At 50.6% G+C, this 27,696-nt stretch overlaps 1 protein-coding gene across 1 annotated transcript; it reads right to left on the bottom strand.

Annotated features, from left to right (window-relative positions):
* Window positions 1-377: 377 nt before the first annotated feature.
* NAT8L (N-acetyltransferase 8 like) lies at window positions 378-27,251 on the bottom strand. Its single transcript, XM_066995600.1, has 3 exons — window positions 26,861-27,251; window positions 25,454-25,618; window positions 378-3,052 (listed from the first exon to the last, which is right to left on the bottom strand). Exons 1-3 carry the CDS (start codon window positions 27,183-27,185, stop codon window positions 2,685-2,687), a joined length of 858 nt encoding a protein of 285 aa, XP_066851701.1. The 5' UTR covers window positions 27,186-27,251; the 3' UTR covers window positions 378-2,684.
* Between the last annotated feature and the right edge of the window lie 445 nt (window positions 27,252-27,696).

The raw sequence follows: 27,696 nt of genomic DNA, 5'->3' as shown, positions 1-27,696 counted from the left end.
CCAGCCAGGGCAGGCTCAGCAGCTTCTCAGGACGAGCCTTCTCCGTCTTCTTTGGAAAGCACAGATGCGGCAGCCAGCCCTCCCCTCTGGACACCGGGTGTGCAGGACGGAGCTGGGAGCAACGGGATGGATTTCTTCCAGAAAGACACGGGTCACAGAGCCGCGCAAGGGAGCATTACCGGAAGAAATCTGCTCAGCAGCAGGTGGCCGAGTGGCGAGGACTCGCTTCAGCGCATCCCTGGGACCTGGCGTATGGGCAGGGGAATGCAGCCGGCCACCTTTTTGGCAGCGCCTCTTCTCTCCTGGGCATCGCAAGCAGGTCCTGCAACCACCAGCTACAGTTCACGCCTTTAGAAAGAAATCCCAGTAACCTGATGGTACTTCTGTGTCTGTGGGATCTGGTGGGATTTATTCCAGGTTTGGCTTTTCGGACAGGATATAGAGGTTTCATTACAAAGGCACAGGTATCAAATAAAACCAGCGTCATTCTTTTAATTAAATACCCCAATAAAAAATTAACGCTCAATTTAGGCTTTATGCATTCCTCCCTTATTAAGAGACTAGTTATTTTTTTTCCCCCCCCTCTGGAAAGGTTTTAGTGCAGTGATTATATAGCAACAGAAAAATAAACTAAAAAAGGCACAAACTGTTTTGTGTTTTCTTTTTTTTTTTTCCCTTTCACTTTCGCTAACACTTTATATTCGTCTATTTTCCTTAGGTTAATAAATCACCGAAAGCAGCAAGAAAATATTCCGCCAATTTCTGTACACTATACAAAAACCCCAACCAACAGTACATGATTTCGGCTCCAGGAGAAATGTACAGCATTAGAAAGACTTTTAAAAATAGAGTGCCCCATACAGAAATTTTGTTAATTAAACTCGCAGCCTCTTATTATTACAGTGCCGCCCTTCCCCGGCCTCTTTCTCCCCCCCCCTTATTGCTGGGACCACGCAGCAGGACAGGGCCGCCTCCGGCGCAGGGGGGTGCTGGGGGATGCAGCCCCCCGGGGGCAGGATGCGGCCCCCTCCCCAGCTCTCCCACGCACCGTGATGCTCTCGTGGCGTTTGTGGCTCGATCCTCTCACCAAGTTCATCGTGAACATTATTTTGTAAAATAGGAACTCCCCCCCGCCCCTCCCCGAAGAACTAAGTTAAAGGGGTTTTTCCCTTTAAATATATTAACATAGCTGAACCCCCTCCACCCACCTCCAATTAAGTGCAGCCAGAAATGTGTTTTCTTTATATTTCTGATACCATGTTTTAAAATTAAAACCTACTGGTCTTTCCCCTCCCCCCCCCCCCCCCCAAAGACGTAATTCATGCAAAGTTGCTATTTGTTTAAATAAGTTATAAAAGTTGATATTTCAGGCTAGAAGAAGCTGTAGTCTTGGTTACTCTTTAGTTGGCAGGCACTGTACATACATACTGGGTACAGACACATGCCGGATCTGCTTTGCATTGCTTTTTGCATTGTACAATTCACAAATCTGACATCATTAAAGCAGTTAATTACCTTTTATGGCAGGCTGCAGTGAGGCCATCTACATGTATCGAACAAGCAGCTGGTTAAGATAATAAGTGTGTGCCCCCCCCGCCCCCCCCAGCTCTCCCCAAAATGCTATTATCTGTCACACATTGCTTCTCTGAAGTGCTCGGATGTGCTGCGCACATGAATGTGCAAATGGGTTGCCATAGGAACTGCAGCCTCCATTATGCCTCAATGACACCATTCAGCAAAAGCCAAAACTGAAAATAACAACAAAAATTAAAAAAATAAAATAAAAAAAGAAACCAAAACCAACCCAAAAAGAACCCACCCCAAAAGGCAGCAAAGTCCAACGCACATGCGGAGTCTGGCCCGGGGAGTGCAGGCTACGCGTGGCTACGGAGGAGCGCAGAGCTGGGTAGGGTTGATTGATCTTCACGTCACGCTATGTTACAACGGGGCTCCGAGTCCGAACGGGTCGAGTCTTGTTTGCTGGCATAGGAAGGAGGATGAGGATGGAGCGGAGTCGTGGTTACGGGATGCGCCGAGGGTCCCTCGGACGTTTGGCAGAACGAGGCACATCCACAGAAAGTGCAACACCGGTGCCGTGGCGGCAGTGCGATGCGTCAGTGCGTGCACACGCTTCCTCTTCATGCATTGTAGCAAGCGGGTTGGGCTGGGGGGGCTTTCCCCCCCAACTCTTTCTTTGAAAACAATTAACCAGTAAATAAGGGTAAGACGAATGAATATTCTATACTTACTGGTGCACGAAATACTGAAATCTGCATTCAAGTAATTTTCCTCTGCGCTATTACGAATGCGTCGCTGTGTTATCTTACATCTGGAAAAGGAAAAGACTATGTACACCAGAGCTGTGGTGCTGTTTTGCAGGTAAGTTTCTGTGCTTTATGTCGGTACCTGGGGAGGAAGGGCTGCAGGTCCGCAGCCCCGTGCGCAGAGACAGCAGGACTGCCAGCATCGCCCCCTCCAGCACGCGAGGGAGCGGCGCCCAGTCCTGCCACCCGGCGGCACGGAGCGAACTAAAAATGAGATGGCTAACAAGGGTGGACAAAATTGGCAAATAAACGGCGACGAGAAATAGAAGGGCGATTTATTATTATTATTATTATTATTTTTTGGAGGAGGGGGAGGGAGGAGAGAAAAAAATAACTTTTTCGCCTGGTGGGTTGGGTTTTTTATTCTTCGCGCAGCTGCAGGCGGTAGCGGTGGTAGCGAAGCTGGAAGAACATTCTCTCCAGCAAGGAGTGCGTCATCCCCGGCAGGGCGTAATGTTCAACCACTCCCACGTGCTTGAAGCCCAAGGACTCGTACAGCTTGTGGGCCGCCATCTTCACGGCCGTGGTCCCCAGTACGACGGAGGAGTAGTTGTTGAGCACGGCAAACTCCAGCACTTTGCGGCCCAGGGCCTTGGCGATCCCCTTGCCGCGGTAGTTGGAGTCGACGGACATGCGGCGCAGCTCCACCGTGTTGTCCTCCTCGTTGCCCCGTGCCGCCACGATCCCCACCACATTGCCGTCCAGGACGGCCACCCAGAAGCAGGAGCCTGCGGGAGACAAAGCACCACATGTAGCCGCCGGCAGCGCCGGGGTCGGAAATCATCTCTCGGTCCCGACTTGCAGGCAGTCACAACTCTCCTGTCCCGCCAGCAGCCTCACTGCAGTGAGCCCCGGCCCAGAACAGGCCCTTGGCTGCTTGTCACAACCCCCCAGACCCGACCATGGCACACGAGGACCAGCAAAATGGTCGTTCACTTTGCTGCCCAACTCCTCCTCTACTATGAGCCGTATTTCCACCTGAATGCCTCATGTGCTGTGGTAGCATCACATCCAGCTGCTTGGGCTGGCCAACCAACGTGAAAGCCAATGCAACCAGAAACTATTTCAACTCCAGAGCACTGCAGCACCACCCGGCCCCACCAGCAAGGCTATTTAATAAAAACAAATGAAATTAAAGGAACAAATTACTTGGGCCTTAACTCAAGATCTTCAGATAGCACCGTGGTGAAGGAGGTGCCTTGAACTGACACGAGAAGATTCATGCTTTCAGCACAGGGCAAACATGATTTCACCTCAGATGTTGCTCAATTAACACCCAAGAAAACCATTATCCAATTACATCAGCTAATGAGGGACACGCTATGACAAAGCTCTTGCTCAGAAAGAAAACACGGACTTTTGCTGCTCGGGAGGAACGTGGCTTTACCCAGAGATAACCGACCAGAGGAGAGACCCCTGGCACGCTGTGACCTGCAGGCAGATAGTGGCTTTCTCCTTCCTACAGCAGAAGACAACTTGATTTTGGCTGTGGCTCCACCTTCAGCACAGGGATTGATGCTGCAAACCACCCTGCCCAAAGGCAGAGCCACACCATGATCCATAGAGCCACAGGGGTGGGAGCTCAGGAGTACACAGCAGGCACCACAATGGGGGAAAATTAAATAAACATGGTAAGTCCCCAAGTCCTGCAGTACCTGGGGAGAGCAAAGCGTGGGGCATGGGGCTTTGGGGAGGTGGATATGATCCATGGCTGGGCAGCCGAGGAGCAGTTGAGCACAAAACAAAACACCCAGGCTAAATCCTCGCCACCGGGCCCAGACACGCGCAGCACCAGCACTCGCTTTTGCTCCCACCGCCAGCAGCCATCGCGCTGTTGCTATCTAGGTCAACAGCTAATTTTTAACACACTGGGACCCATCTTGACCCATTTATCAGAAGCAGTTAAAACATCTCCTCGCCGCTGCTGTGGTGACAGTGCCGCTTGTTCCCCTGCATTTGCCCAAACCTCACAACGTAATTTAGTCAGACAAGGCCCGGACGAGGCCCAGGAGTGCTGAGGGCCAGCAGCTGCTTTCCCTCTGCGTACAAATCAAACAGCTCTGCCAGCTCACGGCTCTGTGATGTTTTAGAAAGTGCATTTTGTGTGGTTAGTGACCCTGTGTCACATAGCAGTACCCTGCCAGCCCTCCGTCGCCTGCCCACCACCTCTCCAGGTGCATCCCACATGGTGCAGCCCAAAGAAGTGCCACACAGCGGCCAGTCCTTGCCACCGTGCTCCTGGGGCTGGTCCTTCAGCACGCTTGGCTTGTCTTCCCCGAGACAGGGATACCTGTGCATCTACCATCACTGCTCCCCACATTTATTAATGCGTTTCCCTTCCTAACAAACCCCTCATGTGCCCAACGAGCCAGTGGTGCAGCTAAAGTTTACTCAGCAAAATGCTTCCAAGGTTTGTAAAACAGCGCATTTCCCGAATTTTTAGGATTTTTGCCTATTTTAAGACCAAACCTGGGCACGTCTGCCACAGCAGAGCCCACCAGCTCTTCACACTCCTCTGACGTGCCCAGCCCCACACCAAGCACCAGCCCCACTGCTAGCATGACAGCAACGCACACGTCTTGTTAGTTTTTACTTACAACTTTAAAGCTTAATTATAATGATTTCAAGTTCAACATGAAAAGAAATAGTAGCTGGCACACCTCCCGGTGTGTGTTGCGCATGAAACGCTTATAATTAGCGCCAGACAGGACACATCTGCTCAAACAATGCAAGTTGTATTCGGCTCCCGTTTGCACCAGCGTGATTAGTCCCCAGGACTTTCAGGGCTCCGTGCCCACGGAGGGCCGCCATCCACCAGACCCTCAGTCTACAAAAACACGCTGGGACCCTGAAGGCGGCTGCGAGCCCAGCACTGGCTTCCCCTTGCGGGGTGGCCAAATCCCTTCTCCCTGGAGAGCCGTGCTCCTCGCCCACAGGGATTTGCTGCCGAAAGCTGTTTGGGCATCCCCACACAGGCTGCTGATCCCCATCTGATGCTCTGAGCAAACCCCTCAAGTTTCAGAGAAATCAAAACTCTTCGGTTTGCTTTTTGCCTGAACTCACTGTTTTTTCACCGATCCTGGCCAGCTGCAGCTCCTCGCCGAATTCCCTCCTGCAGCAGCGCCCATATCCTCACCCCTAAGGTCTAAGGGAGGATCTCCTGCCCATCTTTTTGGGACTGACGGGATTGAATCAGAGCCCACCTCGTTTTTGCACTTTTTCATAGCGAGGATGAAACGAAATTACCTTCCTCTCACCTGTCAGCAGTAAGCAGCAGCCTGGCTGCCAGCAGAGCTATTAATAGCGGGTGCTGATGGTTTACGCTCCCGAACCGCGATCTGAAAATAATCACGGCTGCAAGATAAACACACGCCCCGACAGCTGCGACTCCCCCTGCCCTTCAGATGCTCATCTTGTGCCAGTGTTTGCCCTCGCTCTCATCTCCTCCGTCTCCTGGCATCCCCCCATCACTCATCGGGACGGACACCCAAAGCCCTTTCAGCTCCTGCTGCCCCAAACTGCTCTCCAGGTTCCTGACCCTGCAGGAGCACCACAAAGGGCTGCTCTTCAGATACCTTACATTTAACTCCAGCTGCAACCTCCCCGTGCCACCAGCACCCTGTGTATCTCCAAAAATGCCAGCTCACAGCCTTCCAGCCCAGGCCTCCCGTTTGAACGCAGCCTTGCTGCAAGCCTCCTCCTTACCACGTCCATGTTTCCCGTGAGAACAACTTTCAGGGTAGCACCTTCCTTAAAAAAGACCCACACAACATGCCTCCAGGCTTTACCGTGCAACGAGGCTTCCACTGCACTTAAGACCATGAGTCACAGAAGAAAGCTTAGGTTGGGATCAGAAAACCAGCATACATTGGGCATGAGCTTTATAAGAGGAAGGTTGCTTTGCTTGCAAGCAGGAGTTTAGAGGAAAGTTGTCACACTGCGATAAATAAGACCTACAAAAGACACTGTAAAATAAAGTAAAGCCAAGGCTCCTGTGTCTCCCACCTCCTTCAAGCTATATGAAATACCTGGGATGGCAAAAGACCAGCAGTTCTGCCTTATCAGCAAGTAAGCTAAACCAAGCAGCTGGCTACCAACTTGGACCTCACCACCATGAAGCCTCCTGGTCCTACAGGACCATCACTTAAGATATATTTAATTTACTGTACCCAGAAAGAGCCATGGTAACAGTGGAATTACCGTAAGAAACGCACAGCAATGAGCTGGTGGGGAGAATAACCTACAAAGGTTGGCCGTGGTTCTTCAGCTGAGGACACAGCTCCACTGCTCTCGCAAGCCTCTCCTGTCATGAGCTGCACGGCTCTCCCCCACACAGCCGACAGGGATGGTGGGTGAAAATCAGTTCATTTATTTTTTGCTGCAAATTCTTCTACACCCTTTAGGGAATAAAAGGCCAGTGGGTGGATGGGTGGAAAGATTGGAACCGAAAGCAATAGCAGAGAGTACTGCTAGAGGAGAGGAAAATGAGACATCAGCTTTCCCCATCACCCGGAGCCCTACGGGATTAAATACCACGGGTTCCTACCGCTCTCCAGCGTCCCACACTGCTCAAAGACAGCTACTCTTAAAACCAGAATTTAATGGCAAAGCAAAGGTCTGTCTTGGCTTTTTTTGTTGATGCGACAGAAAACAGACATATTCTGGGATATTTTTAAAATCCATCTCTTCCTATTAGATTTCCAGGGGAGCAAGCAAAGCCTTGCCGCCCCAGAACTGCCTCTCTGTGCCAGTACTCAGGTCACAGAGCCAGAGCAAACCCATCGCTTCCCTTCACGGGGCTGGGTCAGCTATCACCTACTGCTGGTGCCAGTTTTGTGGGGGATTGCTCCCCAGGGACAGTTTTCAACAGGAGCTCACCCCATTGGAAACCTCACCCCTGAAGCAGACCGGCCTTATTCCTCTTTCTTCACGGAAGGCGCTGCTATGGCTGAAGCCCTGTGGCCGAGCTCTGATTTCACGTCCAGGCAGCACACAGGCGAGGCAATAAAACTCGGTGCAGGCTGGGTGCATGCACGCTGGTTTCCAGCCTTTTTCCCTTCGCAGCAGCTCCAGGAAGGAGCAGACGCCCAGAGAAGAGGCACTGCCAGCTCGCACCGCCAGCAGAACGAGGGCAGTTCACCCTCTTTCGGAGGTGGCAACTTTCACGGCTACTTCTTGAACGTCACTTCCAGACGGACATGATATCCCTTCAAGCAAGGTTTAGACAGATTGTGATTTTCGGTTCTGCTTCAGCGTGTCACCGCAGCACAGATGTGTGCGATTCCCCTCCTGGCTCGGAGCTGTCGCAGGCGACATCCTCAGAACGCGCTCCAAAAGCGGGGAGTCACCCTGGCCACCGAGACAGAAGGAAGCTGATGCCATGGGAAACTCTGGCCAGGCCTCCCCAGCATTAAAAAATGCAAACCCGCATCCCTGGCAGAGATGGGACTTGCAGGCGTGAGCTGTGGGAGGAGGTGGAGGTCTCGGTTTGAGGTCTCTTCAGGGCTGACTGGGAGGAGCGAGAGCCTCGCCTCGCATTGCAGCACCCTGCACGGGGCAAGCCTCCATCCTTGATCTTCCCCTAGGTCACTAAGGTAGGGGGAAAAGGGAAAAACAAAAAACCAACAGCCCAGCACGTCCCACAGGGCAGGATCTGCAGTTCCTCACTCATATCACACACAACAGCCTGCCAAAACTGACAGGCTTGCAAATCCCAGCTGCAAAGCCTAGATGCCCCGAACTCCTTGCTACAACCCACTGACATCCTGCGACCCGATGCAACAGGAATATCAGGGCAGAGGGAATGCAACACGCTGACACATCACGGAGCTTTAAATATTTGTCCCCGGAGTCCATCGCCCAGCCTCCTGTGAGGTTTTGGGCAGCACACAGGGAGCCTGCAGAGGCTGTGCTGCACCAAACACTGCAGCTGTGCTACTCTTGTTTTTATTAAAAAGCCCCAGAGCTCAGTGCCTCACCTCTCCTCCTGCCAGCACTATTTATATACACAGCTTTCAGTGCTTGCTGCAGCAAGCAGACGAGTCCCCAGCCTAAAGCTGACGGTGTCCCAGCTGTGCATTGCCGATGCTGTTTGAACCCACAGCCTTTCTTCCCACCTCCTCCTCCTTCCCCTCCATCCTCAGTGAAACAAGGGGCAGACCGGCCAAATTAAATCAACGTCCAGACAGAAAGGAGGCTTGGGTGCTGCAAAATAAGTGCTGCTAACCAGGGCGGGGAGGGGACAGTGCCTGTGAAGCACGTTATTTCTCCTTACCTCCGCTCTTCCCAGGTCTTCATTTCTCTCCCTTCCACCTTCCTAGTTCCCCTTGGCTTCAAGCAGGGCTGAATAACAGCTCCAACAACTTCTGCTAATAACTCTACCCTTGACTTCAGTTAAAAAGGCATTCCTGGAGGGCTCCTACAAAATAATGGCATTTCAGAGTAGTTTACGGCCATGGAAAGTGGATGAGATGTGAGCTACCCTGCCTTGACACTCCTGACACCCGCGAGCATCCCCCTGCAGCAGACAAGGCACAGGCGTGGGGGGAGCAAAAAAAAATGTCAGGGACACACAAGAATTACCCATGCATGAAATTAGAAACGCTGCGGGACCCCTTCCTTCACATAAATAACTCCACGCAAGCTACCAGCGGAGGATTCATCGCCCTGCCATAAATAACTCCCTGCTGGAAGGGCGCAGGGCCGAGCATCCGCGTGCCGGGGGCGGGTGACAGGGGCTGATTCACGGGACATCCGAGGGGCAGGCGACGAGATCACCTGCATGTGTGCACAGCACCAGGAGATGGATGAGCTGCCACCAGCCCCGGCTGCCTCTCCATCCACCTCCTTTTTCATCTTTGCTCCCTTTCATCTCCTTTTTTTCTGGCTGCTGCCGCTCCACATTAGAGGCCAACCAAACCACCCCTGATGCTAGGAGGTTTTTAGCAGTGTCACCGGACGGCAGGAGGATCGAATGCTGGCTCCTTTCCCAGGACAGCAAGGAAGGGAGGGAGGCTGGCAGCACACCAGGCTGTGCCAAGGGCCAGAAGGGCGCCGGCCCCGCACGTGGGACGGGGATGGTGGCGAGATGTGGACACTGCCCAATGGAGCTGGCCTGTCCTCCAGAGCGCCCTGCTAGTTTGTCACAGGTATTTCTTTCTGGGGTGACAAATCCCCTCCAAAAGCCCCTGAGAGGTCGGCAGCTAGCTACAGTTTGCTTTCGCAGGTTTTTGACTGGAGACAAGAGCACGTTGTGCAGCAGCCAGATCTCCGAAAGCAACCAGGTTTGCTCCAGCATCTCCCACTGCCCCTGCTGGAGATGGGACCCGGCAGGCACCCCTGATCACCTCAAAACTTTGCTTAAAACCTCCCCCTGTTCCTCTGGACCACGATGCAGCTCCTACCCACACACCTTTCCCCTCTGAAGCCTCGCGAGGACCCAGCCTGGATCGACAAGAGCCCCACATCAGCACATCGCGGTCTGATTTCCCAAACAGCCTTCAGCTCCCGGGGGCCCAGAGCACCCCTGCTCCACCCATCAGTACACATTTAGCTGTCTGTGCCCCTCTGCTCCATGCTACGGGCAGAAAAGCATGCTGGGCAGCGAGGAGACCAAACTACAAGCCTAGCCCTTGAAACCCACCCACTACATCACCAAGAGAAAGCACAGCCTGAAAAACCAGGCAGCGGCTGGGGGTTTTTTTGCACGAGATCAACAGTTATCAATAAGCAAATGATTAAATAGCTTAAAGGAGCGGCTAGAGACTAAAATATACAATTTTGGCCCAGCGTTTTCTAGCTGTGTGATGACTCCCCCCGGACCAACATCACAGAAGGGACTGGTCTGCACAGAGTGACAAAAAATGAGTATTTAAAGTATTTGCAGAGCAGATGTTCCCTATGCATCCCAAATCCTCGCTAAGCCTATAAATTGTGGAGTCAGACCTTAAGTAAGCCAATGCTTTTAGTATTTCGGCTGTTCTTAGCTAGATTTTTAAAGGAGAAAAGGAAGCAAGACTTTCTGCCAGCTTTGCGAGCCTGCATCCTTCCCAGTAACTGCTCCACATGACTGCTGTTACAATTAGCTTCTTGTTAAATCAGTTTACAAAATAAAACGTGCTGCTGGTTGTGTTTTAAGCCAGCTTCTTAAAAGGACACCGTTAATGCTCCATCTCCATCTTCTTATCAATCTTTCACTCTATGGCTTTATTGCTTTCTGAAAGGTACTGAACATACACTGCGGCACGTTCCACTTCCAAATACTGAAAAAACTGGAAAATCGAGAATTATTGGATGTTTTACAATTCATTATTTGCTGGCTGGCTTCTGCTTTATGTGCATTACTGTAAAAAGGCACTGAGCAGTATCATCAAACGACTCCGTTTTCGCTTAGCAGTTGGCCTAGACATAAATCACATGGGGAAAATGGGTAGAATCGATCTTATTTTAGCCATCTATCATTACTCGTCTGGTCTAAATTTAGCCAAGCCTCTCTTCAGTTGAATAGAATCGCATGTACCTACACAGGAACTGCACCAAATGCTTCACAGCAAAGAGAGAAACTAACGTTACATTTACTTAAGGTTAAATAATAAAAGCGGTTCTGATCTCTACAAGGACTTCTGAGGAGTTTTATGCTGCTCTAACAGAGGTCAACAAACTTTTAGGCGAGATACCCTCCGGGAGAGCCTCTCCTTGGCAAACAACCCCAGCAAAGCCTGACCAGAGCTCTGCGAACAACCACTTTTAACCAGGAATGAGGCTGGCAAGAGGAATTGCACCCAAGACGTTGTTGCAAGCTTGGGATCCAGCATAATGATACTTTAATACAGAATAACCTATGCAGGCAGAGCTCTTTAAATCAGGGTTGAAAGCAAGGCTGGAAGGAGCCTTCCCTGCTCAACAGAGAGACCACCTAGCTGTATGTAAGAAGAGGGGACTGTCCTGGTTCCAGTTAGGACAGAGTTAAGTAGCTCATAGTAGCTGGTAGGGTGCTATGTTTTGGATTAGGATGAGAAGAGCGCTGATAACATGCTGATGTTTTAATTGTTGCAGAGCAGTGTTTACACCAGGCCAAGGACTTTTCGGCTTCTTGCTCTGTCCTGCCAGCGAGCAGGCTGGGGGTGCAGCAGGAGCTGGGAGGGGACAGACCCAGGACAGCTGACCCAAACTGGCCAAAGGGGTATTCCATACCATCTGACGTCATGCTAAACAATATATAGGGGTGGCTGGCCGGGGTGGGGGGGCCGGCTGCTCGGGAATAGGCTGGGCATCGGTCAGCGGGTGGTGAGCAATTGCATTGTGCATCACTTGTTTTCTTACACATTATTATTGTTAATACTATTACCATTATCACTATTATTATTATTATTGTTATTTTCCTGTCTTAATAAACTGTCTTTATCTCAACTCACAGGCTTCACTTTCCCGTTTCTCTCCCCCATCCCAGAGAGGGAGGGGGGAGGGTGAGCGAACGGCTGTGTGGTGTTTAGCTGCCAGCCGGGTTAAACCACAACAGGGACTAAAAACGTTTGCCTGTTTAGAAAATGGCAGCCAAAAATGCCCCACCTGCAGAAGGCATTACACTCCTGACTACTTCCAGGGGCATCAAGGAAGCCCGTGCCACAGACGTGATGCAGACGGGCAAATGCACAACTTGGAAATGTTCAGCTGTATGCCACAAAGCGGTCACGTATCTCCAGCCAAAAGATGCTGTATGGCATCTGTCAACAGTCCTGAACGTGTTTGCTGTTGTTTTTTGTTTTAGCACATTAGAAGGAAATGTTCCTGTTGCCCTCAAAAGCCTCTGAATGGCGACCTCATTACTACGGCAACTGATGAGCAATAATTAGGAGTAATCGTGAGCAATAGCTTATGGTGCAGACACGCCGACCAGAAAAGTCTCAGACCCCTGCGCAGCTCCTCTGCTTCCAGAGGTGCACTGGGAACTTAGGGCAGGGAATGTGTTTCACTCAACGCCGCCCGGCAAAGGGAAACTTCCACTGCACTCCCCCAAAACTAACAATAAATACGATTGCTACACTAAAAGCCTTTCCTTCTGCACATGACTCGAGTTTCACAAGAATCCTATCTTGTTGCTAACACAATGAATCAAACCTCCACAGTACCTACCTTCCCATTGTATTAATAATCGACTGGAGTGAAACAGCAGCCATAAGCAGTCACATTTTCTCCAAAACCACACTGAAGAATTCAATGCTCAAAGTAGAGGAAGGCACGAAAAAAAGGAGAACACGTTCAGGGCACAGATTTGGTACAAACTGCAGGTTGAAGGCAGTCGGTAAATGGCTTGATCTCTTCAAGCCTATTGCTAGCAACAAGTATTTCTTCCTATTTCTAGCACAGCAGCTTGAAATGTGCTGAACAAATACAACAACCCTCCCTTCCCGTAGCTCAGGCATCAGACAAGGACACCAGTGACAATCAGCTGGGACCTGCCACCACATCATGTCCCCAGCTGCCACCCTGAGCTGAGCCCCCACAACCCATCACAGTGGAGTGGGAAGGGGGGAGAAAAGCAATTTCCACGTGCAGCAGGCCAAGAAAAAAGGGCCAGACCTGATCCTTTTGGCAGCTGCAGACGCCTCCCTGCGTTTGGGCCCTCCAGGAACCGAGAACAGGCAGTAACACCAGGGGACAGGTAGAAATGTCAGATGAGACGGTCCAGAGGCAATCCGGTCCAAGAAGCCCGTGAATGCTCCCTGCTGTGTCCCCCCAGGATGAGCCCCGCAGACTTGTGCTGTCAGTTAACACCCTTCTTGCCTGCAGACCTTTTATTTTTCTAGATTTACCATAAATATTCAATCCCTGGAGGGCTGTTCTATTTATACCTAACACAGCTAAATCTGGCCCTGGGGTAAGGTTGTCGTGTTCCACCGGCACACACCAACGCGAAGGGCTTTTCTTGCCTCCCCTGCACACTGTTAGCAGCATTGCACGTCAAGGAGATTGAGCACTGAAGCAACTCGGGCAAGACTTCACTTCTTTCTGGTGCGTAATAATGAAAACAAAGGTCCTCAGTGTTTTCTCCTTCCGTTCCACCACGCTGCAGACCCCACCAAGACCCGAGCAGTGCAAGCCTCAGCCACCACACGTTGCTTTGATCTTTAACCCTCAGCAACCCGTGCTGCACGTGAAGCCACGGCCCTGCCACGCCGCAGAAAACAAGCACCTTGATGCTCGCTTGTTGAGAACATGCTCCTATGCCTCATCGAGGCCAACGTGTCTGGGGTGCAATTACACTGAACCCCGCTACGCCCAGGCTGAAACCAGCACATCTGTTGAGTATGGCACCAGAAGAAGATTGCGCATCCATAAACACATGAACATCTGCCCGGCTGGGCAGACAATGGACCTGTCGTGGATGATGCATTAACATAAAATGAAAATTGCATGCATAAATGTCTACATCTCAAAAATGAAGAAAGGGAAAAACACAAACAAAAAGCCCTTTGCCATGTGCTCAGGCTACCACACCAGCCCACTCTGACCAAAATCTCCCTACAGAAACCTAACCCAGTTCTTCCCACACCTCCTGCAGCAACCACCTGCCAGCATCGCATACCCAACATCCCCATGCGCGGGGCTCCTTCCCCCTTGGCCCCAAACTGAACGCCGGTCATGAGAGCCAGGGCTTTGAAGGAGATCTGTGAAATAACGCACCGAGCAAGCAGACAACTGAGCACAGAGGGCGACACGTGGCAGTGAAGGGCAGCGTGCTCACAGGCAGCGAAAGCAGAGACTGGCAGGCAGCACATCACCGGGCTCGTGCCCTGAGCCTTGCTGAAAGAGGATCCACTCATCCATCCGAGCAGCACCTACAGCAACCACAGCCGGGAGAGATGCAAATCCACAGAAATGGGATAGAAATGCAGTATTTTGAGGATCGGGTGGATTTTCCCTACTATAAAGGCAACACTAAATATATATGAAACCCCCAATACTAAGAGCAGAATGAAATTAAGAGGAAGTTCCTGACTGAACCAGCTCCTCCTGATGTACCAGTTTTCCCTAAAACATCACATACTCATCTCGCAGCCAACTCAAGAAACTGGAGGCAGGTTTACCCCATGTCACTGCATTTCCCATTCATGCCACAGGTTTCCTGTAAAGATCAAAACAGCATGTGGACCTGTGCTGAAGGATGTCCCTAAGCATGCTTTTAATTCCTAACACAAGACAAGGGCTTTAAGCACACGGTTAAGTTTAAGCAAATGCTCCCCACTGAATCTTTAAGCTAAGCTCTCTCAGAGTTCAGTCTCAGTAAACGTGGGGAGTTTTTTTTTTGTTTATACATACATACATATATATATATGTATGAAGAATTTCACTGAAATCTTCTTTAGCTATTTGCATTATCCATGAAAAATGTTCCCACTTCTTAAAAAAAAAACTTGCAGATGCTTTGATGCTTTTCAGAGTACTGAAGGCTCAAAAAAAGCACTGTAAAACTTGATGATGGCTTATTTCTGCACAAAGATCTCCGCACAGCTTGATGTTATCCTCTGAACATTTGCAGGTTCTAGAATCAAACCTGACGTGTATTTTCGTTGCCATTAAGTGAACCTAATTGACTGTACAAGCGGCACAAGTTTGAAAAGGTGTTTCAAGAACACTCCTTTCAAGCAGTTTGGACTTTTTTTTTTTTGAAATAAAAATCCACCTGATCTCTCATTACCACCCCATTCTTACAATACCTTCCCCCCGCCTCGCTTTCTCTCTCCCCCAACCAATCCCACCCCCAATGACGTTGTTCCAATGGCGATGACTTTACCAAGACTCTCACGTGGCTGAGACACTAAATTGTGGTTATGGAAGACAGCAGTTGAGTAGCTGACATGCTTTTACTGCTCTAACCAGCCATCATCCAAAATTGGTTAGCACTTGAAAATGGCAGGTGCTCCCAAACCAGCCCGTTTTGAAAAGCTTCTCTTTGCAGTCTTACTACTTACATTATTTTAAATTGAAAGACGGCATATTTAGGTCTTCCCTGGATTCCCACTTGAAGTGTTACACGGGGTTTCTGATGCTGTTAGCTAGTTCCAGGGAGGAGGAACAAATTTGGCACCTCCAAAAAAAGAACAAAAAAGCCCTGATCACAGCAAAGGACTTTTTACATTTTTTTCCTCCTGTATTCTAACTGCAATAATGATTTTCTACATCCCATTAAAATGCTAAGAATGGGTTTTTGGGAAAGAGTCGTAGTGGAAAAAGATCCATAGGCCATGTCCAGATACATCTGAGCGAGGCAGGACAGAGGCTTTAAAGAAGGTGCAAGAAATCCTGTTGTTGGCAGTTCGTTTGCCTTCAGGCAAAATGTTCTCTCCCCACCACATGGGTTTATGCGCTGACACACTGTGTTTTCAGCTTAGCAGACACAATATCCTCGTGCTGCTGACTTGTATTTATTTTCTCATTTTTGTTATTCTGAGCATTCTACCAACAAAAATAAATACTTGTGCTCACCATGCAGAAAATCTGAATGACACGCTAAGAAAGAGGAGAACTGCCTGTGGAATGAAATTAAGCGAAGAGACGCAAGCACAAAATTTAAAAACATAATAGGAGGAGGAGGGAAAGATCAGAGACTTGAAAAGGGAGATATTAGTGGTGTGGGACCACCATTTTGGGAACTGCTACAAGTGACAAATGAAGCCAGGACTGGCCCAGAATAACGTAAGGGAGAGTTCAGCACAGGGACGGGCAAGAGAGCCAAGCAGGATCTGGATGAGAAAAACCAAAACCATTGCAGTCTGACACAAGACTGCAAAAAGTGGGATAAAGAACTGCAGTGGCAGGGGAAAAGAAGGGGAAAAATGGAAAAAAACCAAGAACTGAGAAGCCACTGTTGGTTCCCCATAGTTGCTGTTATGATCTGAGAGCAGTTTGTGTGACTGCTGGATGCGAGGAGCACTAAGGAGCCATGCACGGCTGGCCAGCTGGTCCAGCACCCCCACTTCAGCCAGCATCTAGTGCAGAGACCGAGAGCTGTGACTGTAAAAAACAAATAAAGCTGCACCTCTGATGCTGGTTTCCAAGTCAGGATTCAAGCACGTTGGCAAGAGAGTGCTGGAGCAGCTTGTATAGCAATTACTGGTGATCGAGAGTAAATCCAGGCAAGTAGTTTATTTAAAAGTGCATTTTTTTTGTCAATTCAAAACAAGTTACAGGTCTGTCCTGAATTCACCAAAGACCTTCAGCCAGGAAAAAAACACGCATGAAATCCAGACTGGCACTACTCCTGCTCACGGCTCACCCCCACATCGCTGATGGGCTACTGGGATTTTGGAGTGGGTCCCTGCCACGATACCACCTCTTTGACTCCTACACCAGTATAAAATGCCTCACTTGATCCCTAAAGGGGGCTGGGATCCACATGGTCCCAGCACTGGGTCTGTGTGTAATAATGCCATGCAAAAAATGGAGTCCTTACAGCACAGTATTTAGGGTGCCTGTCTGGGAGATAACATGGCTCTACTGCAATCAGCTTTTTTTTTTTTTCTTTAAGCATATACCTGGAGCTGGTCTTTGCTTCGTAAGAAAGTCTGTACCAAAGCCAACACTTGTTTCAGGCTGAGGAAAGCATTGCATTCACCACTAAATAAAGATTTTTGGTTCCTCACAGTGAGCAGAAAAAAGAGGGAGCAGTAAATCAGTTTAATTTGGACCAAAACTATTTTCCCTTTTATTTTCTGGCTCCTGAACAGAAAAATCATCTTCTCGTAAAACCCTGGGTTTTCAGTTTTGCCACTTAGATAAAACCTACAAGCAGTGCATGAATTTTAAGTGACAAAATTGGTACTTGCAAGTTATCATTGCAAGCAGTACCCACTAACATGAGACTAATGCATTGCATTTTTCTATTAGCTTGTATATGTGTAAACTGTTCCAAATATAATTTTAAATGGCAATATCTCACATAGCCATTTAAAATATACACATACAACATGTTCCCTGCTACCCGTTTTGAAAAGCCTTTAACTCACAGAATCCCTTTTTAAAGCACAAACCCACTTGGCATTAAGCTCTGGGTGGTCCAGGTCAAAATTTCAGGATTATCCTTTAAGAAACGACACCTTCAGCTCTGGAAAGAAGCACCCGTCAAGCAGTTATAGAAGATGCTAAATGATACAGGATGTGCTTTCATAAATACTTAATTGATCGCTGGGGTCCAGCGGGTCAATAGACTACTTAAAAGAATGGCTCCAAGCCATCTGTAACAGACACCGTGGCACACACCTGTCTCTACCCCAACGAGCATGAACTGGTTTTGGTGCCTTAATAAAAAGCAAGGCCGAGGCTTCTTGGTGATTCCAGCTTGCCTTTATCAACAAAAAAATAAACAAATCTCGTTATTGGCACCGCTTACAAATGAGGGATTTGTGAATAGAAGCTATGCAAGACGCCCTGCTATCTTTGGATTCGCTTAAAGACTGCTTTCATTAGCCACCTGTCAGAAAAAAATGATTCCTCAGCTTCCTACCGGGAGGGGGGGGGGGGAATAAAAAAAACCTAAAAATATGCTTTGAAGCTCCCTGTTTCACTGATGCAGAAAGCAAGAACAAAGGCCACGTATCACGGAACCAGACACTGGCAAAACACTCCACGAAGCCTCTCCTGCGGATGGAAGAAAGCAGCACAAAGCACGCTGTTATTTGTAACAGATCCTCAGCACCGCGTTACCAAACCACAGGCGTGGGCTCTGCCATGCCTGTCAGTACCAGCGAGCACCCCAGGGCAGGATTCCCCTGCTGCCATCGCCAGCAGCTTGCCCATCTCAGGCCAGACACGAACCTCCTGACAGCAGGGAAAAGCCCAGTCCCAGCCCAGGGACTTGGATGAAGATTTAAGCCTACAGCAGGAATCCACTGTGAAATTTGGAGAGTTTGGGCTGGTTGAAAATCAGTCCGTGTGCTTAGGTTTTTATGTAAATGGCTGGTTTTTGGTTTTCCTTCAAAAAACTTAGAGGCCTCAAGATACAGAGCTGATAATTTCTGAAGTATTCAGGCACCTGGCTGTGCACACAGGGATCACAAACACTCCTGAAAAACCCTAAAAAGCTAAATATAATGCCTCTGGTGCTTGGGAACGAGATTCCAGCTTGGGCTGCTACTTCCAAAATTCAGAGTCAGAGGGGCTCAAAGCTTCGTACTTTTAAATCTCTCACTGCTACTTAGGTACCCAACGTGGAGCCTAAGTTTAGACAATTCTGAAAGCCTTCAGCTCAAACATATTTTGGGGTAATTGTTTTAAATCTCAGCTACTCCAAAGAAAGTGGGAGGAGGAAGAGCCATTGAACACAGTTTATGAGACTAATTATTTTGCAGTTAAACTTGCCGAGAAAATTCAGTATTCCTCCTTAGGTTTCTTCGCTGAGACAGTCACGAGAAGTTGCATGCAGCCAAAACATCAGAAACCAACCAACAGTAGAGAAAAAGAAAAAAAAAAAAAAAAAGCTCAAAGCCAGACAAAACCAGAACGCCTGATGTTGCTGCCTTATTCACAAGTCCCTGTGCAGCTCACGTTTGGCAGTCCTGAGGAGCTAACAGTGCCTGAAAAACTGCTGACGTTCAATTCACACAACTTATTACTTCTTGTATCACAGATTAATTAAGAGCACTTGCACGTACTGGGTTTTTAAATACCTGCAGACAGAGCTTGCTTTCAGCAGTGCCGTACCCCCAAGTCATGGCTACCAATTTAAGCACTGCTGCATGAACTGACAGCCACGTCAATTACCTTGAGAGAGAAATTTTGAATGCAAGGGAAAAAAATAGGTTATAACGCTCTGCAAGATTTACTAGAAAATGTATTTTCATCTCATTTCGACATGGGAACGTGCCAAAGCTAGTGGATCTGAAGCGAGGTCTATTTTTGTCTTAAGGATACACATGTTGAGGAATGGGGTTGTGCATATGTTCCTACTCCAGTAATAAAGAAATAAATGGAGAGGGGAGCAAGGCTGCAGTGGCTTCCCCATGAACGTGTTTATCCTATTTGTGTCTGCAATACAGTCCTGAACAAGTCAGACAATTCCAATTTTCCCATGGGCAACCATCAGTTTACAGCATTGCTCTTTGGAAGATGTGCACTGCTTAAGCATGCCTAAAATAATAATAATAAAAAAAACCTCTGAAGACCCAGGCATTACCAGCCCCTGCAGCCCCACCAGGTGCTTATCAGCACGAGCATGGGGTTGTGGCAGGGCTGGCCGAGATACCAGAACAGCTGGGGGCCAGCAGAGCCGGCGCGTCCGTGCTTGGTCCTGTGCTGGAGAAAGCCCTGGGGATGTTGAGCCCCAAGAACGTGGCATGGGGTGGCATGGCAAAGGTGTCAGGTTTGTCCCATGCGGGCAGGTCCCTGCTCCTGATGGCCACAGCAGCGGAGGACCTCGCATGTGGAGGACTAATTGTGTCAGAAGAGGTAGCTTTTGGGAGCAGCAACCTGACTTTAATGACATTTTACGTGATTCAAATAATAAAATATTTTGGTCAATTACCAATGCTAGATAACATGCACCCCTAAAACTTGGAAACATCAGCTGCTGTTTATTGCTTCCCGAGTTCAGCTCAAGACAGGCACTGTGTGAGAAATACCAGTTCAGCTAACGTGTAAGTAACCCAAAAACAATGCTGGGAATTGTTAAGCACTCGTCTCGCAGGAGGCCAGCCTCTGAAATATCTTCAGTGCATTTTATAGTGGAAAGCATTGTGTCTGAAGCTCTGTCATCCTAATCTCGCAAGATCTCTCTGATGCGCAGATCTCATCCCTTGAAGCATCTCCATTGAATGGCCAAGATGCCACAATGCAAGACACTTAGAAGAAAGGCCCTTCACCTCCAAAAGATGAGACCTGACCTCCACTCCCAGCACTGGTGGGAGTAGAGCTGGGAATGCTGCAGCTAGGATCAGGACACAGCCTCTCCTCTGGGTTTTCTGCTCCCACTCCAAGCCCCAGTCTGGACTCCCCAGCTCTCCGTGAGCAGCGGCACGCACGAGAAAATCCCGACCCACGACAGCCAGCGCAGGGGTTTGGCAGATGCCCGAGGTCAGGGCGCTGCAAAGCCAGCAAGAAATGCTGGAGATAGGGATGCCTTAGATTCCTGCTGCCTCTCGGGCATGGGCAAGCAGGGCAGGGCTCTCCAAAAACACATTCCTGCACTGGGAAGCAGCAGCCCCGAGCCCCCTCCCGGGGTCAGGTAACTAAGCCCTGGCTTTGCAAAGCAAGAGCTGCTCTATTCTTTCAAAACAATGTTATCAGTGGGCAGCGTCCCTCCTGCTTATCTGGCGGCTCAGCTGCTTGCTGAGTTACCCAGAATGTGGAAGAACTGGAGCCTGGGGGGCTCCATCCACCTCCCTGCCGCAGGCCATCACCCCCACCATGGGGAGGAACCCCCCCGGCTTGCACAGGGTGAGGCAGAGCAACCACAGCTCCCAGTGGCCCCTGTATTTTCCTCATGGTCCCCACACTGGCCTGGTACACCATAACACCAGTGTGCCTGGGGAAGAAGTGCCAGCCGTGATGGGGCCGCTCACCCCACCAGTGCCCCCCAGGTTTGGCAGCACAGAAATTGCACAATTTCTCATCCAGGTGCTCATCTCCTCACATGCTCCTGGGGTCAGCCCTTCTGGTGTCAGCTCTGTTCTCTGGCATGAAAACCCCTGTGCCCAGCCCAAGAGCACAACTGAAATACCCGTTCTTCACCCAGCTGCCGCACTGAATGTGAGCAGTGCCTGGAAAGGAGCGAGCAGTGCTGCCACGAGCAGGGTGTCACCTCCTCAAAAACCTTCTGAGCCCACCTCAGCTGGTGGCCCAGGAGAAGGACGTGAACCCAAGATCTCTGCTGAGAAGGAAGCGCAGGACATCCCTCTTTTGGGCTCACCTGAGTGATGTGCCACCCACGAGCTGCAGGGACTAAACCCTCATGAGCCATCCCTGGTTTAGGGCCCAGTCCAACCCCAGGATACCAGTGTAACCTATTCATGTACCAGGTGTGATGGAAACCTGCTCTGCCCTGCCCACCAGGACAGCTGCCACCCTGTACACAACTGGCAAGGAGAAAGTCCAAGATGGGGACTCACAGGAGGTGGTAGAACCGCTCCCTCCAGCCCTGCCCACGCCACCACACAGCGATGGCTGCAGACATGCAGCCACCACCGAAAACCACAGCTGCCAGCCTGGCACGTTGAACCTAACCCGACATATCCCGCACCAATTCCTCAGTTTAATCGGCTGCATTACACAAGGCAGACGCCCTCAGGCCTCCACCAGCCCTAGGAGCCACAACTCTTCAAGTCACCTGCACGTCCTGCTGGGGCAGAGGCCTACAAGGAGATCTTCGCACCACCACCACCACACGCACGTCCTGCTGCAGGGGCACCCACACAGCAGGTCAAGACGGACCGTAGCTGGAGATGAGGCCTGAAACTACCACAAGAAGACATGCCGGTTCGTCCACAGAAGCTCTGCTCATTCGTGAGGGCAGCGGTTTCACGCCAGAAGCGAGGAGCTCTGGTTTCCATCAGCGCTCCTGCGGAGACCTCAACCTCGCAAGAATCTTTCCAACACACAAACCACCACAAAAATACACTAAACAACCAACTGTGACAGAAGCTTGAAGAGACGCTGTAAAATTGATTAGTCGACAAAACCATCAGACCATAAAAGAAGCTCCAGCTGTGCTCCTCTTATTTGTGTAGAGCCCTGCCTCCTGCATTTCTCTATTTAAAATTAATTTCTTTTTTTTTGTTGTTGTTTACTACAGCCCAAGTTACTCTGGTTGACAATTAAGCCCATTATCCAATTCCTTCCTTTTCTACCCCCCCAGTGCCTTTTTTTTTTCTATAAAGAAAATAAAAGCCACCAGTAAGTGCTACTTTAAATGAGAAATGCAAGCTAACGAAGAGCTTGTGAAGGCTGGGCCATTCAATCCTCTGTTTTAAGATCCCGATCCAGCACACAACTCAACACCAACAACTCCTTTGAAGTCAACAGCAATTCAAGTCAATCTACTGCCTAAGAGCTTAGAGTTAAACTCCAGCCCAAATTTTCTGCCAGAATCCTGGTGTAAGTGTAGGAGGACAAGAGAAAACAAAGATTTAAATTTTGGCTAGTGTATTTCAGCAAAATCGCTGTCAGCACATATTTTTCAGTTCATACAAAACCCAGTGGAGAAAATTTAAGACAATAACTAACTTGGGGACTAGTGGGTCAGAAAAACTACAGCAGAAAAAAAAATATTTGAAGCAAGTACCACTAATCGTTAATCTCGGTGCTTATGACAACCCACTACAAACTGTGACCTTTCAGTTCTTGCTCTTAAACTGACCCATGGTTTGCACAGCCTGCAAGAATGCTTCAGCAAAACCACCAGGAATGATCCATTTCAGTAATTAAAATGTTTCAGTAGTTAAAATATTTCCTCCCCGGAGACACCTGCCTGACCAGAGGCTGTTTGCTGTTGATGCTCTGCACAACAGAACCCCGACCCGGGTACCACAAGGAGCGCATAGCAAACACCGGTTGTTCGTGCCACTGATGCCAAGAGCAAAACCTCGGTACAGCCCTGACCAGCATCCTTATCAGAGACCTTGAGACCATGCCCCAACTCTACCTTTGTGTCTGTCACCATGAGAAGCGAGAATTTGTAAACCCACCACGGCAATGTTCCCTTCCTTTGTCTTCTGTGTTGAAAAAAAAAAATCAGCACATAAATAAAGACGCTTCAAAGGAGTGAGAAGTTGCCTGGTCATGCTCCCAGATGAAGCCAAGCCAATCTGAAGTCACATCAGGTTCATTTTACCTCAACTAGTCGAGCTCTTAGTATCTACACCCTCCCTGGGCCCCTGTCCCAGCATCTGATTAACCTCCCTGTGACAACTTCTTCCCAAATACGCAACTGAGAAAGTTTTCAGTAATATCTAAGTTGGAACAATGGGCATCGCTTACGAGAATGAGCCCTTCTTGTTCCCACTGCAATAATTTATGTCTGCGTGCTAATTTGCAAACTATCACAATAAAAGACAAACTTGGAAGTTGTTCTATTGTCATTTCTGTCCTTTGTGAAGGGACTGGGGGAGCTGATGTGGCACATTACTGCCTGTTCTCAGGATGTTTCAATAGACAGTGCAAGTGCTAAGCCTCAGAAGTGCATGGAATTGGAGGCTTTTCCGAGACAACTGTTCGTATGTCTTACAGGGAAGAAATCTGACAACTGTATTTGGGGGGAAATGGGAGCAGAGGGTTGAGTTTGTGCCTCGTGCCAGGCTACAGCAGACAGCACCATGCAGCATCATGGCACGGGGATGGGCACCATGTAAAGTGGCACCACGGATGGAGTCAGTCCTGCCAGACTCCCCTGGGTTTTACCTCGTTATGACCCCAGCCAACTTGCTTAATACTACTATCATCGAGCACCTTTCACAAGCACCAATGATCCCATAAATCTGCTTTTTACGGCGTGGCAGAAGCCTAATTACACATGATTAAATTCTGTCAAAAATTAAAGCCCACACACTCGCTCTAAAATTGAAACCAGCCCTGTTAGGTCTCAAATAAAAGCAACGCTAACGGTTCAAAGGCACGTTGTCAGTGTGGCCGATCCGCATTATGTTCCTGACCCAAAACAAGCGGGGGGGCATTCCTGACTCTTCATGTGAGCCCATTTGGTTTATTTTCTACAAACGCTGGCACTACAAATGCAGGAGCTTGGTTCCACACCCAACCTGGAACCGCACAAATCCCAAGCCCCAAGGACAGACGCGGCTCAAACACCTCGGAAGCCTGCACCGCCTGCTCTTGTTCTGCAGTTCCCCACTGCCTCCTCCAGCACTGGGCTTTGTCGAACCTCAGCACAGAGCTTCAGGAGTGTTTTGCCACACGCCCTTTTAGTCTTTTGACAACAGCTTGAAGGAAGATTGCGCTTTTTAAGGACACACGAGCTACATGCAAGTTACACGTTGCTTCACTGTGAATTAAATACAACCCCTGTGAAAGATGGAACAAGATCTGCCTGAGATGTGTGCTATGATGGGGAACAAAATCTGAAGGAAGCACTGTTAAGACATTTTGAGGCTTTTATTACAGGACGAGCATCATTCTAGGTAAATATAATATCAGAAATGAGAGGAAGGAAAGTTTGCAGCTGTGGCACGTCCTATTAGTCCTCTAGAAGTGACCAGGAGGAGAGCCTTAGGGAGAGGTCAGTCACACGTGGGGAACAGCAATGATGCAGCGAAAACAGTCCCATGGAAAAACAACTGAGTAGGTACCCTGAGAAAACAGAGATTAACGCGTGTGCCTGGCATCACCTCGCTCTCCAGGCTCTCTGCTAGCACTATGCGGCCACAAAAGGCAAACCTCAAAGCCCCCTGATTTCAGGAGACAGCCCAGGTAGCCCCTTGCTCTGGTTCTCGACACGGGTGTATGCCTCCAGAAAGGAAACAGCACCTTCCCTGCCTGACAAATTGTGAAGCGCCTTAGTTTATTATAGTTAATCATGTAAGAGATTCTCTGCAGCTTAATGAGCAAACATTAGCATTAGGTATTATGCTTTTAGTTACATGCATGTACATAACAAATGGATGGAGGCAGTATCTCTTTACATACCTGATCTGTGCCTCTTCCAAAACACTTGCGTTAAGGAAGGTTCTTCTTAAATAATACAAGAAAACATGCACAATCCCTAAAATGGGCTATGCATTTGTGCTAAGAGACCTTTATCTCCCCCTATTCCCACTCTGAGACCTGCTCCCATGCACGAGGAGCACAGAAACACCCAGGACAAGAAGGGGGCAGACAGCCCGCAGTAATTACCCGTGTCCCCCCCAGCACAGCGCAGCGAGCCCCCAGCACCCACACCCCATCCCTCGGGTGCGGACGGATGCTGCAGAGGATGACTGGACATCTTGGGGAGGGGAAAAAAAAAAAAAAAGGGGGCTGGATTTGGGATTTGTGCCTGGTGTGGCCAAAGAGCTGCATTCTGGTGATTCTGGTGACTTTTGAGCTTGCTCAGTGCTGCTGACAGGAGGCAAAGGCGCCAGCAGCACGGAGCAGCCATGTTCCCCAGCAGGGCGGGGGAAGGCTCCCCCCGGGGGGGGGCTCGGACTCACCTGGCGGTTTCATGTAATATTGCTCAATATCGGACATGTCCGTATGCAGCGCACAATCGAGATAGTGGAGGATAACTTTTCTACTGAAGTAGTACCTCATGCCCATCAGAAAGATGGGCAAACAGCAGGTCAGCAGGAAGGACTTGGTCACAACAAAGCATATTACTATGGAGATAAGGAAGAGAAATAAACGATACCTGTCAGAAAAGAGAATTTAGTGTTGATTTCGGAATACAAACTCATTTACAAAAAAATAAATAAATTAAAAGAGCACAGACAAAATAGACATTTGCACACGCAACCACGGCGCGATTCACGCTCTCGGGGACTATGAAACCCAGTGTGCGGCGTCCCTGGGGCCGGGATGCCCGGGGGGGGAGAGGGGATGCTGGGGGGGGCCCAGACCCCATTTCTCCCCACACCCAGCAAGGCCAAGAGGCGGCCGAGGGGGGAAGACGGCAGGCTGCAGGCACGCCGCTCCGCAGCCATGTGTTTTCCACTGCGGCATTACTATTTCCAGCCCGGGAAGCAGCGACTGCTGGGGGAGACACGGCACCCTGCCCGCCTCGATGCTTTGGGGTGGGGGGGGAGGCGTGCAAGACCCGGGGGGGGGGGCTTCTGTGGGTGCCCCTTTGTTGGTGGGTTCCCCCAGCACAGCCCCTGCTGAGACCCCTGCGCCCCGCTAGCTGCCGGGGGTCCCCCTCCAACACAGGGCCTCTTCCCACAAGGCATGGGGGGGGGGGGGGGGGCACCTGCAGCCACCAAGGGCACGAGAAACCACCCTGGGGGTTATATTTTGGGATGGGGGGGGTCACACGTTATTATTTGCACATGCGGGGCTCTCGTCAGTGTTCGCACGAGGGGCGCACGTTATCACGGCCGATTATTTGGTTGGGGGGGGGGGGGGGGGGGGGGCGCACCTTGCGGGGGTTATTTTGGGCATGTAACCCCAGGAGGCGACCCCCTCCAAAAAAAAGCACACACGGGGGGGGGGGGGGGGGGGGGGGGGGAGCGCTCCCGGCTGTCTCCAAGCAACAGCGGCACGCGGCGGCCCCCCCAAAAATCCCCCCCGCGCGGGGCTGCGCGGGGGCGGTGCGCTGAGCGCCGGGAAGCGCGCACCGCTCCCCTCCACCGCGCAACCCCCTCTGCGTCCCCCCCCTCGACCCCAACCACGAAACAGCCTCACGGACAGCTCTACCCTCACCCCCACGACCCCCCCCAAACCCCCCTTTTCCCTAAAAACCCGCGCAAGGCTGCGGCTCACCCCCCCCAAAAACCACCCCCCCCCCCCCTTGGCTACGCTGCGCCCTCCGCAGCGCTGCGGCTCCGCGGCGCTCCCTCCCCAATCTTCCCCCCCCCACCCCCCCCCCCCACCATTTTGTGGGGCCCCCCCAAGCAGGCACTCACCCGCCAGCAGCCCGTAGAGCAGCTGAGTGAGGGGCTGCTGCTTTAACCCCCTGAAGGCCGTGTTGGGGATCCGCTCCATGATGCCCTCGTAGAAGATGCGGCGCACCACCTCCTGCTCGGAGGGGTGGAATTCGCGGATGTGCACGTTGTCGCGCCTGGGCTCCTCTTTGGGGGGGCTCAGGGGAGAAGAGGGGGTGCCCGACAAAGTGGGCCACATCTGGGAGGACGAAACAATGATCGTGTCTTTTTTGGAGCCCGGGATCGAGTCATGGTCTTCCGCCACGATCTTGGTCTCACAAACCATCTTGGGAGACAGACAATGCATGCAAACTGCCCGCGGGGAGGGGGAAGGAGGAGAAAAACGGGGGAGGAGGGGGGGGAAATTTAAAAAAAAAAAAAAAAAAGGGGGAGAAAAAAAAAGGGGGGGGGGGGGAAAGGGGGGGTGGGGGGGGAAGGAGCGGGGCGCGGAGCAGGGCCGGAGACCCGCCAGGCAGCGGCGGGGGCTGCGCGGGGCGCGGAGCGGCGCGGCCGGGCGGGACGGGAGAAAGGAGCTGCGCTGCATTTTGGAGAGGCATTTATAGGGCGGGGGGGCCGCGGGTCCCCGGGGTCCTAGAGCCCCCCGCATTGGCTGCAAGGGGTCGCCATGTGATCGGGGGGGGCGGGCCGCCTCCCCCCGCCTCCCACCCTACACGCCCCCCCCCCCCCCCCCCCCCCCACCTCCTCTCCTTTCCTCTCGCGGGCAGCGCGGCCGCTTGCAAATTACTACGGCGGGGAATTTGGGGAGGGGGGCGTGGGGGGGGGGGGGGGATGGTTTTCGCGTGGGGCCGAAAATGCAC

This window comes from Anser cygnoides, chromosome 4 (genome assembly GCF_040182565.1).
Source record: "Anser cygnoides isolate HZ-2024a breed goose chromosome 4, Taihu_goose_T2T_genome, whole genome shotgun sequence".
Classification (NCBI taxonomy): domain Eukaryota; kingdom Metazoa; phylum Chordata; class Aves; order Anseriformes; family Anatidae; genus Anser; species Anser cygnoides.
This window is presented reverse-complemented; position numbering and strand designations above follow the sequence as displayed.

Coding starts and splice junctions, on each gene's coding strand:
- NAT8L (XM_066995600.1), bottom strand. CDS start 27,185: ATGCATTGTCTGTCTCCCAAGATGGTTTGTGAGACCAAGATCGTGGCG. Junction 25,619..26,860: donor GCTCTACGGGCTGCTGGCGG/GTGAGTGCCTGC, acceptor TTATCTCCATAG/TAATATGCTTTGTTGTGACC. Junction 3,053..25,453: donor ATATTACATGAAACCGCCAG/GTGAGTCCGAGC, acceptor TGTCTCCCGCAG/GCTCCTGCTTCTGGGTGGCC.